Below are 12,761 nucleotides of genomic sequence, written 5' to 3'. Positions count from 1 at the left end.
CCCTGGACCGTAATAAAGTCCCAGATGTGTCGCGGCGTTCTGGACGATGATTTCTTGTTTTGTTTTGAAGTAAGCATCTGTCATTCTGTTTATAACAGAAAGTGCACCTAGTGATGTTAAAGCAGTACCGTACAATTCTTCAGCTGTGAAATTAACTTGGCAGGAACCAGCCCAGAACCCAACGCATGAAACGGTTAGTGTCTTGCTGGGGTAATTAAACAATCAACATTTACAACCACCTAAATAATGATTAGTATACAGGGTGTCCCAAAAGTTCGTTCCTCTGCTTTATAAGTCTGTAACGCAGTACGTTTGGACTTGATCAGCACATAATTTAAACCAAAGTTGTGACTTTCAATCTAATTTAATATTTAATACTTCTTGTGCCATCTTTTGACTCGAAATTCGATTTGTGTAATTTCGCGCCAAAGGTGCGCTGCCCGAGTAAATTTTCCCGCCATATATTTTTTGCATTTTGTAGCCCGAAATGCTCGAACTCGTAACTTGTTCTGTGTGAATATCCTGAAAGATTAAACCCTCTCAACGAAAAAACAATCAGCTACGTGCAGGCAGAAGCATGTATTTCTATCTACTGGCTTATCATTTGAACAAATTCCTAAAAAAATGGAAAAATCCGAATTTTGGGTGGCTAGATGGTCATAGAGAAATGAAGGTTTTATAGACAAGAAACGAGGGGGAAGACCGAAAGTCGTGAATAAAACCGCTAAAATAGTATTAAAGAAGGCCATGTACAAAACAGGAGACCCAACGAGGTAGTTAAGTTAAGTCTGGAGCAGGTTCATGAAAAGCAAAGTTTGGAGACCCCTGAGATTGCAACAAAAAAACTTTACTCCCAGCCAGGGCCGTCCGCCAAGCAACGTTCAGCTCGTCTCAAATTTGTAAAGAAGAACAAAAGCCTTACTGTGGAAAAGGGACGGAATGATCATTTTTCTTGGATCAATGCCCAAAATATATAGTTTCAGCTGCCTAATCTAAAAAACTATATTGTTTGGGGGTCGAAGTGACTCCTGCATACGAGGTGATAAAAAAAGCTCAAAATGAATAATCTAGGGCTCTACATGCTACATGGCTTATCTCACTTAGACCCTGTTTACATGGAGTGGGGGACCCCGGTCTAGTGGGGTAGGTTTCTTTTGTTTGGTGTCCCCCAGAGTGTGAAAACAAAAGAAACCAACCCCATTAGACCGGGGTCCCCTACTCCATGTAAACAGGCCCTTAATGCCGCAACGGCTATAGAGTGTGATAAAAAAACAAAGGGGGATGCCAGTAACTGAATTTCTGAATACAAGTACTCGATAGGGTGAGAAACATATTTTAGAAATTTCATGTAAAAATGAAGTTTTGATCAAAAGTTTTAGCCCATGAAATTAGAGGAACGAACTTTTGGGACACCCTATAGTGCCATTAATTGGGCGAAAAATCCGAATTTTTTACAACAATGGAAGTACATGACGAAACTCTATGAAATGTCTGTTCTGCATGATCTAAAAGAGTGAAAACCACAAAAGAACTTAGTCCAAGCTTAAGCAACCAGGCCGATCCAACCCGTGTCAAGCTCCTTGTTTTAACGTCAACGATCATACTTGACACGTCCATTGGTTCGATCCAATTAAGCATTTTTTTTATTTAACATTTCTATTATTTCTGCTAATAATGATCGAATTTTATTGTCCATTTCCACTACTGCCTTTGTGTTGTTACAAATGCTGTTGTTGTTGTTTTACCGGATTCTCTGCCAATACTTCTACTAAACACGCACTTTCCTTTCTTCTCATGCAGACGTATTATATTTACTATGGAACAGTGGAAAATGGAGTCAGTTCTGTTCCAGTGGGTAGCACCCAAGACAAAAGTTACACGGTGGGCAACTTGCAACAGAGCGTTGTTTATGTGTTTGAAGTGTCACTGGGTCGGACAGGTGAACACAGTGAAACTGTCAACTCGCGAACTAAATCAGGTTAGTCCGGAATTGCGCGTTTGCAGGTCATTAGGTTTTCTTGCCTACTCTTCAATGAGGGAATGTTATTCTCTTACGAACTACCTCAGAATAATGAGGCCTTCCAAGGGGTGGAAGCGACAGCCGGCGACATGGCCCTGAAACCTGGCGAAGCTCTTCTCAGAAAGAATCGACTATCAATGCTTTCAGGAGGAAAAAGTTCTGACAGCGACAATCAATTTTTTAAGTTGTGAAAGCGACATCTGACGTCTTTTATATTTTGGACTGTTTCTGCAGCGAAATAACAATTCTCTTCCGTTATTTCCAAACATTTTCTGTTATTTTCTTTGAATTGTTTTCTAATGTTGGTATTATTGAAAAACGGCCCGTTCAGGGAAAAAGGTTGCTAACAATTCATTGTGTCCAGGCGCTATATCTGGCGTGAATTATAAAATTGAGTACCACAAAAACTTTTGCTGAACCGACAGCGACATTTTCTCCCTAGCTAAAATGCGACAGCGACATTTTTCCTAACAAGTCAAATCAAGTCAATTTTTATTTAAACTCACACAATAATAATTAATACAAATTAGTGCTTTAAAATATTAAATCGAGAGATTGTGAAGGAAAAGAAATTTTCAATTTTAGATTCATTGTGCAGAGTTTGGGACACCTAAATAGTTCTTGGAACTAACCGAGTAGGTGACCCAAACAAGAATATGAGTAGAAGGAATATAGATACAAAATTGTTGTTTTAGATAAAAAGTATTACTTCATTAATTAAATAGTAGTTAAAGATGATCTAATCGTAAAGCATTAGGAATGAATAATAGTATTATAACCACCAATCATAGGATTCTTCATATAATGACGAAAAATGGAAAATGGCTTGATTTTCTTAACGTCAATAGATAAAGAATTCTAACCCTAGCCTATAACGCTAACCTACAGTACAAGGCGACAGGCAGTCTCAGAAATGATCGACAGCGACAGCATCCCCTCCCCCTGTTGACCAGTGAAATCTTGCCTACAACGCACCCACTTTTCCTCCTGGTGTACGTAGTTTCTAGTTTCTAACTCTTTTTACATGTTGCTTTTTTTTTATCAGGTGACGACTATCAGCCGGTACACAGCCTTAAGGGTGTTGTTGTTAATGCCAGTAGTATCGTTCTTACTTGGGAAAAACCACCGGATATTAAAAATCCACGTGACATTAAGGTACTTTTTTTGTTTATGGCACTGATATTGTTTTATTGTAATGGAATGGCACTCATCTGCTCTAGCTATAACTTTACCTAACTAATTTGAAGCAGATAAATTAAATGTAAAAAGAACGTAACAGGATTAAAAACCCCAACTGGCAGGAGGCAACTGGTTTACTTTTCACAAGCATGGCCGAGGATTTAAACTGGTCGGAACGGGCTTGGAGCAAACACAACTTGTCAAGTAAAGCACGTCATCCCTCTAAATAGGCTAATTTGCAGTCCGAGAATCATATGGAGGACTAGACTTTGAGGAAAAAATCTTGGGGCCAGCTGGCCTCTAAGTTTTCATTTTTGGTCGTCAGGACAAGTATTTCTAGTCGCCAAAAATTATCTTCAAGAAAGAATAGAATACAATATACTAAAGGTCTTTTAATAAACCTCAACAAAATTGTAAAGTTACAGAAAGTCAATCGTGAATACAAGAGAAGACCTTCTACAAAACAGACAACATAGCCCCCACAATGGCACTTGTTATAAAATTCATTTCTTGAGCCCATCGCGACAAAGCGTTGCGTGATGACCAAAGCGAGAGCTTTGGTGCATTTTATTGACTTCTAATAAAGTACCGTTGGAGTCACGCTGTTTGTCGAACAGACTCTCCTAATCAACTTTTGCCCGAAAAATATTTACGATCTGTTTCTTCTTTGTGGAGGAGACTTTCAATCACGTGCTAGGCAACGAAATAGATCATGTTTCACCGATGTTCATTTATGAAGTAATATATCAAACATGAGATGCAGTGTTTCATCACCAGATGAAACACCGAGAAGAGAGTTGAAAATACGACGCGCAGCGGAGTATTTTTGACGAACTTCGAGGTGTTTCATCTGGTGATGAAACACTGTGTCGAATGTTTGATATTTCTTCTCAAACAAAATCATTTTTGAAGGAGAAATTAAGGATGCAAATACTAAGCAGTGTTTCATCCGGTTTCCAAACACTCATTAAACATTAATTTCCTTTGTATTTTGTTAATGAATTATTAATGAGTTTGAGAACATCAATGCAAGTATGGGACGCAAAACGAATGTGTGCAGATTTTGTTCTTTAAAAGCCCAAATGAGTTTTTCTGTAATTCAAAAAATTTGTTCAACTGCAAGTGTATTTCATTTCCTGAAGCTTGAATAACTGTTTGAGGAAATTTACGCTTCACTATTTTACTTCAAGAGATTTTGGACGCCGCTCGCGGGTATGTGAGTTCTTCGACCGATACGATGCTAATCGATGCGAACGGACATACAAATAAATTTTCTAAAGCGATGGTGTTACAGACCCACTAAAAGACGGTCTCCGTTACACGTTGCAACTTCTTCAACAGAGTATTTCAGGTAGAAGATCGACGGATTGACCATCGCCCACGGAATATCGTTAGTGTACGTTTTCCCAAAGAGGGTCACAAATGTCTTGGGGGCCAGCCTGGCGACCATGCGTGAAAAGTTAGTCGCCACTGAATAAAATCTAGTCGCATTGGCGACCCCACGGGTCGCAACGTCGAGCCCTGTAATTTATGCTAATCTAGCCGTGGAGGTAGTGCCATTCATGTGCATAAGAACATGATTTGCATTTACTGAAAAGAAGGGTTAGGTTCTATAAAAACCGAAGTACGTCCCATTTACTAGGGAAAACCGGAAATTCTTTTTAGTCTGTTCAGCTGATTTGGATTTACTTCTTACGTCTGTTTCAAACGTCGTGCTACTGCCGTGCAAAGCTGGCTCGACTGCAGCACGATACTAGCACGACTTGGTTTTTAGACGTCGAATTTAATTCAGTCGAATAGAACGGCTGTTGGCGAAATCAAAACACAAGAATAAAGAACGGTTTAGCAAACTTTTAAATGTATTATAATTTCTTTAAAATTTGTGAATTGAGTTCGGCACACCGTAAAGCACCGCAAAGCTTGCCGTGCTACACGGCAGTAGCACGACTTCGTTTCAAACGTCGCGCTACTGCCGTTCTTAAGTCGAATTTAATTCGATCAATTTAGTTCGGCACGGCAGTAGCACGACGTTTGAAACGGGCCTTAGCGGTTCGTTTTCCCACCACGTAAAATTTTATAGTTATATGCTTATGCATAAGATTTCCAACCGGGTGGTCTGTGCAAATGGTAAGTAGTCCAGGTTACCTTTAGCCTCGCTTCCATACTCAGTACACAAATGAAAAATGGTCCTCACAGTTGACTTTGATATCAAAGTAAAAAGTTGAGCCCGGCCTTTACAGGGTACCTCTACTCCCACCTGTCTTTGGTTCATTGTAAAGTTTTTTGGTTTGTTTTTTAGGGTTACCAGATAACAATGAAATACATGGCCGATGGCAAATATACAATGGAAATTTCGAACACTTCAGTGACAAGCTCTACATTCAGGTTCTTAGATTTCAGCACTCGGTACACCTTTGAGGTGCGAACAAGATTCAGCAATTCTCTTGGTCCACCGGTTCATGTCATCAAAACAACAGATGCTTTCACTGCTCCTGTAGGCCATTTGACGGCAAAAGCTGCCTACTACAGTGTCATTTTAACTTGGTCTGCCCCTGGAACGATCAAACCTAAGGCTCTGAAGGTAAAAATATAGCTTATTCTCTCGACCGTTTTTGTTGTGGCGTGTATTTGTAAGTGCCATATTGCCAAACAATTTCTTGTTTGTTTGGTGCTGATTGAGGATGAATAATACAACAGTAAGAAACTCATTAAAGAAGCTGTGTAACCAAATTCAGCCATGTCGAATAAATTAGCGCCTAAATCGCTAATGGTACATTAAAGTGTATATGGCATGAAATGTTTTACAACTGATTTAAGTCCTTGAGATAAGTTTTATTAACAATTCTAAACTTTAAAAGTTTGTCTCCCAAAAAACCCGGATCTGGGGCCCGTTTCTCGAAAGTCCCGGTAACTTTACGGGCCCGAAATCAAATATTCAAATCGAAATATAAAGAATAAGAGCGCGGGTCCTGGCTAGCAAACTACTCCATTTTGTTTCATTAACTGACAGTTTTATCGTGTTAGATGCAAAACTATTGAAACCTCGATCTTTAATGTAAAAGGAGACAGCTTACCGGGTCCGTTAATTATCGGGACTTTCGAGAAACGGGCCCCTGGACGTTAAATCTTGTATAACAAAATTATATAAAATTTCCTTTTTCATTGGTAATGTGGAATTGCGGTTTTCAGTGTCGCGCCGTTCAAAAAAGATCAAAATCAAAAACGTTTAACAGAAAAAGTCCGGAATCTGGGAAATGAAAGGAGGAAAATATGCAAAGACCATCGCCAAGATTTTTCGCGCGCTGACTGGTCGAGAGCTGTGGTTACAGACCATGGAATGACGTGATGGTGGCGCAATTGAAACTTCATTGGAAATGAGCGTGTAAAACTGTCTGCCTGCAGCTCTGGGTTCCCCTTGAGTTTTCAACATGTTGACGTCATTTCTATGGTCGATAAGAGTACAAACCATGGAAATTTGTTGTCGATTTGTTAACCTCTTTTCCTTTGTATTTATTTTCGTAGCTTTACATGGTCAGCTGGAACTGTACAGACTGCTACTACGGTCAACGCAATGGCGACCAAGCTTGTCCTCGGACGAACTGTACTATTCCCAACTTGCAGCGGGGTCACAGATATTCATTTTCTGTTCACGCAGTAACAGACTTTGGTGATGGAGAGAGTTCCGTGATCTCAATGTTTATAAGTCGATACTATGGTAAAGTTCAAAATTTGCAAGCAAGTGTTGATAATGATTACAACATGACCATCAAGTGGGATCCACCAATTAATGTGGACGTCAAAGATATCAAGGTACTCGCTTTGTTTTCTTTCTTCTTCGTTAAGGACTAAGTAGCACCTTTTCAATTAAAGCAAATATTGTTGTTTTTTTGAAGTCTTCCGTGTGCGTGTTTATTTCGTTGCGTTATTGCGATCGAGTTTGATTATTGACCTTACAACAGATTCGTTCAGAGTACTACATGCAGTTGACAGTTTTAACGTTAAACATAAATTAGTATCATGTAGACATTTCCAGGCGATATTTCTTTGTTTGCCAGTTGAAGATCGTGTGTTTTCTTTGCATGAATTAAAGCAAAGGAGTAGTGACGTCAGTGGACGGCATTAACGGCCGGTCGATTCAAACGTTACTGAGAGAGTAAAAACGACTCGAAGTAATCGTCTGAAATTCAGGCTATACGGGTCATGGAAAAGCTAGAAAGTCGTAAATTTAAGAGTTTCATTCTCCAGGCCTGGGAAGTCATGGAATTTAATGGTCTTATAAGTAGAGGTTTAGTAATACGCAAGCAAGAAAAAATTAACGCTAAAAACCAAAGACGTTATGTAGTCGTCATGTCACCGTTATCAGGAAGCTTAAGCACGACGACGGCTTCGTCAACGAAAGCAGTTGGTTTAGATTGAAAAAACAACTTTGCACGTGCTTCACGCTTTTAGACACAACTTACATAGTTCGCTTCCCTCTCACTTAAAGCAGGCGAACTGAAAACTTTTTCACGAAAATACAAGATTCTAGAACTACGGAAACGGCAAAATGCGAGCAAAATGTTCTCAGGAGTCGCGACTACGCAAAACAGCTCAACAACTCTCCGTGGCCATCCTTTCTTAAAGTCCCTATTCCCATGAGGGAATAAGATAAAAGAGGAAAAGACGTTGAACGTAACATGAATGACTTTTTCAGATTTTATTGCAACTTAGATCGCGGAAATGATATAAAGCTAACAAAGAAGCTTTTTCTTTCAAAAAAATACATTATTCTTGATTCTCGTTAGTTCATCCAGAAAATTCCAGTAACTCCATCAGCAGATGGCATTCTTCTCCTTAACGAAACACTTGCTGAAATCGAAGGACACCGTGAACGACTTTGAAGCTAGGAAAAAAAACTCAAGGAAACGGCAAAAAGGGAAAAATATGAAAAATACGAACGAATGAAATAGGGACCAGCAAAGAATATGACAATAGCAGTTTTAAAGGAATTGTTAAAGGATAAAGGAATGGCCTTCAGTTCAAAGGCCAAAAAATCGGAACTTGTCGATCTTTTTAATGCCGCTCACCATACCTCTGGTAGACCTATTGTAGCTGCATGAAAGTGAGAATGCCAGTTGCATCGCTGCCAGGTACTGCAGCTGCTTACGACGGCAGTCATCCTCTTCTAAGTGAGGTCTCTTTGGTTTAGGTGATACATTTGCTAACTTTGACCAGTTGACATCCTTGCCTCGTTTGTTCATCTTAAGCACTAGCTTGAAATCGATATCTTTCTAAAGTATGCTCGCACTTATACTAGCAAAAGGGTCCCCAAGAGATCATCCTATTCGCCAATGAGATATTTGTTAGCCTATCTCTGCCCACGCTTGGTCATTCTTGCCCTTGCCGCATTGTTTTCTTGTCCGTATTTGTTACACAATTAATCAAAAAGAACAAAGATACAAGCCTGAACATGCGCGGGCAAGCCCGAACGAGATTAAACATGTAGCGGGCAAGTCTCGTACTTAACTTGACTGTTGAAGGATGTATGTTTTGAAAAATTTGTATAGCGGAGGTGATGGACAATAGTTCCAGATAGCCTACGATAAATAGGAACTATTGTTCCCTATTCCTTTTTACACTTTGCGCAAAATGGAACGCTAGTTCCTTTGTCACAAATTCGGAACCTGTTCCCATTTATACGCGGAACATAACACTCATCTTGAGGAACAAAAAACCACCTCGATTAGGAACAATTCCGTTCCTGTTGGGCATGAATAGGAACAATTTGAACCGAAAGGGAACATGGACAACAGCAGTGGATATGCCAGTAAGAAGAAACAATTTGTTCCTTACTGTCTCAAGCGAGAAATTAGATTGGGAACATTTTTCCCTAATCGGAACTGTTGAAAGAGGACCTTTTGTTCCTGAAAGGATAAAAGAGGAACTAGTTGTTCCTTTTGACTAAAATGAAACGGAACTTTGTGTTCCAATTTACTGCTAACGGACCAGATTGTTCCGAAATTTGCCAACCTTTGTCCCTATTGTGCAAAGAAAGTTCCTTTATTGTGCGTTCCTAGGTTGTTCCTAAAGCAATTAAAGAAACAAAAAGCAAAAACGCGCGGAACACTACGTTTTTGAAAAAGAGATGTTTCCTCGTGTCGCGTCATATAAAATCAAACTTTGAAGGTTTCCTCAAGTAAAAAACGGCCTGACAATACTAAGGACAAAAATGCAATTGAAAACTACGGTGTTTTAACCTGAAATGTTGCTATCATTACTTTTGGGGAATGTATATGATGGTTGTGGTGTTGGTGTGATGATGTTTATGGTGATGATGATGGTGGTAGTGGTGATGGTGGTTGTGGTGGTGTTTGCGGTGGTGGTGTTGGTGATAATGATGATGATGACGATGATAATGACGATGGTGATGATGATGACGGTGGTGGTGGTGATGATGATGATATATTTATCTTATCGATTAGAACCAAACTGACCGTCAAGTCTAACTATTCCCTTAGTGAGATTGTAAACTGTTCTCTTACAGTATTACATTGTCCATTGGTGTAAAGGTGAGTCCCGGTACTGCATCTACTATGGCTATAACAGCATCCTTGTCAACGAGACGACGAACTTCAAGTTGGCTGTTATGGCAGGCAGCAACTACTTCATACGTGTCTATGCTGTGACAGGTTATGGTCAGGGTCCTTATTCCTATCTCCAAAAGACAGTACCACCGCTAAATCTAAGAGTGAACTCTGCTTACTCTTACATGAGTGGAGCGAGGTATGGATTGCAGGTGTACGTGTACTGGTACCGCCCTTACGGGTACCCCTACTTGTACAGTGGACCAGTGGTAAGTTTACATTTTCAAGGTAATTTACACTCGTTTGTATTTGTATTTTATTTATTCGCCACACAGATAAATGATTACAAGAACAAAAAGATACAAAAATGGAGAAACAAATGGCGAGGAGCCCTAAAGCAAACGAACTACCTCAATGACAATTACGATGAATAAAAAAAGCGATGACGGATAGAATTACTTATCAAAAGTGAAAGTAACAGTATAATAGGGAAATTTCCAAAATTTGAATGTCAAACCGTTTTTTCCCAGATTTTTGGTAGAAGGAAGGAGGCTACGAAGTTTCTAAGCTTCTTATGGCTATGAAAAAGTCGAGGAAACGTTCTGGTTTTGTGATTTATTCATATCTTAAAGACAGCAGTTAAAAGGGAAGCAAATTTCTAAACACGTTATGTGAAAGGGGTACCATTTGTCAATAGAAGGGATACGAAAGGGGTACCTTTTCAAATTTTCAAAAATGGTATAAAAGGGTAAGGGGTTGGACCTCGGGGTGGAGCCTCCCCTCTCCCGGGGGACAGGGTTCTAGTGTTGACGTCATTCGTTTAGCTTCAGTGTTGCGTAAATGAATGGTACATTTTGGAGGAGTCTAGGAGTGGTCTGAAGACGATGAAAGAGGAAAAACATAAAGCCCTCAAATAACGTCACGATGACCTTTTTTTCTCGCGTTAAATGTCGGAATGACGACGGCCAATAAACTGGATATCTTGTAAAGACACAAAGGGGAATTAAAACATTTGGGACTTGTCTTTTCTCTGGCAGCAATACGAGGTAAGATGGCAATGCGTGAGGAGCGGTTTAGGCTTTACCGGCTGTAGTTATAGTTATTGGACCACACGTGTCGTCAATTCAACTGATACATACGTAAATGTGCCATATTATGGTACAGCGTACGAGTTTGAGATCACCATCATCACATCACATGGCAGAGGTTTACCCAGAAAACTGTCCTATTTTGTTCCACCGTTAAATGGAATACCCAGAGATTTTTCTTGTAAGGTTCCAGCGGACAACGTCGTTCTTACCTGCAACTGGTCCCCACCCACAGATTTCAATCCAGCTGGATTTAATGTAAGTAGCAATGAGAGGAACTATGTCAAAATAGGGTCATTCATACGAGGAAAAATAAGACGCAAACTTTACCGTATAAAACGAGCATTTCGTCTGAAATAAGACGCGACTAAGCTAAGTCGCGTCTTATTTAGAAAAGACACGTCTTATTTCACAAGACGTGTGCCATTTGTACGGGACATTTTGCGTCTTATTTTGGGCGCGTCTTATTTTCCCTCGTGTAAATGGCCTTAATGACGGTTTTGAGTTGTCATTTAGTAACGCACACATTTGTCTTAAAATTGATAGAAACCGCAAAGTATCGATTAGGTTTGACTAAGCCCAATTCACACCAAGGCTTTAACATTTTTGAAAGCTGTTTAGTTAAACACGGATTAACGTTGCTTTCTTTGCAGACGCTCCTTGGTCTACTTCTATTATTGCCAATTTGGTGCAACGACGTAACGCGTTGAATTTCATTTTAATTCGGCGTAAAAGCCGTGTTCTAGTTTTCTGTAACTGTTTTTCAATTTTTTTAAACCTAGTTTATGCCCCATTCCCACTTAAACATGTCTTAAAGCCGTTTAGTTAAACAGAGCTTAAAATAGTTTCCTTCATAAAAGTTGCTTACTGACTCAAATTTAGTGCAAATTACAAAACATGTTGAAGTTTCATTTGAATCCTTTGTAAAAACTTGGGTTCCATTTTCCCGGTTTTTTCTCGCTTTTAAAACCTGGTTTATTTGAACATGTTTACTTGGTGTGAACGGGGCATATGAGTCCGAGACTGAAATGTCGAGCCTGTTTTTTACCCAGGGGCCAATTTAGTAAAACTGTAAAACAAGTTTAATTAACAAGTGTAGCTATTGTTTTTAGACACTAAAACAGTGAGTTACACTTTATTAGATTGGCCCCAGAACTCTTGCTGTTTGTAATGTTTAAAACACGAATAGCAGTGATTGGCGCTCGAATCCAGTGATAAATGACGTGCTGTGAGTGCTTTTAACAGCTTCAAAAACGTCTCGGGGTATTCAATCTCAATAGGATTGCTAAATAATGCATTTTGCTTTTGAAAATGTGATGATCAGCCAGTGAGACAGGCGGCTCGGAAGAAAATACCCGAGTACTGCCAATATTAATAGGAGTGGAACCTATGACTTTCTGGTTTCTACTCCACTTTTGGTTAGACTAGCAACCAGAAGGTCATAGATTCGACTCCTGTTGACATTATAGTACTCCTTTGTTTTTATCCCACTGTGTTACTGACTGAGAAATCATCTTTCTCATGTATTCGCCAGGCATAAAATTCACCATCTCATTTCCATCATTGCGCAAACTTGTTTTCTTTGCAGTATTACTGGTTTCGGTACAAGTGCGATGACTGTCAGTACAGTCATTTCCATTACAAACAAATCAATGACCTAAATACAACTTCCACTAATGTATCCGTGAGCAGGGGAGCGCAGTGGACTGCAATGTTGCAAGTATCCACAATATATGGATATGGTAAATACGCCCAGATAACATTGGTTACAACGGCCGTGGTGAATCCAGTTTTAGACTTGAACGTCAAATTAGTAGGCAACACAAAAAACGTTGTTCATCTCTCATGGAAAGCACCGTCAAATACTAGCGATATTCAGGTGAGGAACATTGAACTCTTATCACCCTGTGT

General features: G+C 39.6%; 1 protein-coding gene across 1 annotated transcript in view; it reads left to right on the top strand.

Moving 5' to 3' along the window:
• Positions 1 to 12,761, top strand: part of LOC140951108 (uncharacterized) — a gene marked incomplete in the record, with an annotated part of 73,956 nt that overhangs the window by 52,348 nt on the left and 8,847 nt on the right. The window contains 8 exon segments of the mRNA XM_073400325.1: positions 99 to 193; positions 1,801 to 1,978; positions 3,066 to 3,175; positions 5,499 to 5,780; positions 6,722 to 7,009; positions 9,723 to 10,031; positions 10,800 to 11,108; positions 12,439 to 12,729. Coding sequence (XP_073256426.1) covers positions 99 to 193; positions 1,801 to 1,978; positions 3,066 to 3,175; positions 5,499 to 5,780; positions 6,722 to 7,009; positions 9,723 to 10,031; positions 10,800 to 11,108; positions 12,439 to 12,729 — 1,862 coding nt within the window.

The sequence above is a fragment of the Porites lutea genome, chromosome 10 (assembly GCF_958299795.1).
Source record: "Porites lutea chromosome 10, jaPorLute2.1, whole genome shotgun sequence".
In the NCBI taxonomy this organism is placed as follows: Eukaryota; Metazoa; Cnidaria; class Anthozoa; order Scleractinia; family Poritidae; genus Porites; species Porites lutea.
This window is presented reverse-complemented; position numbering and strand designations above follow the sequence as displayed.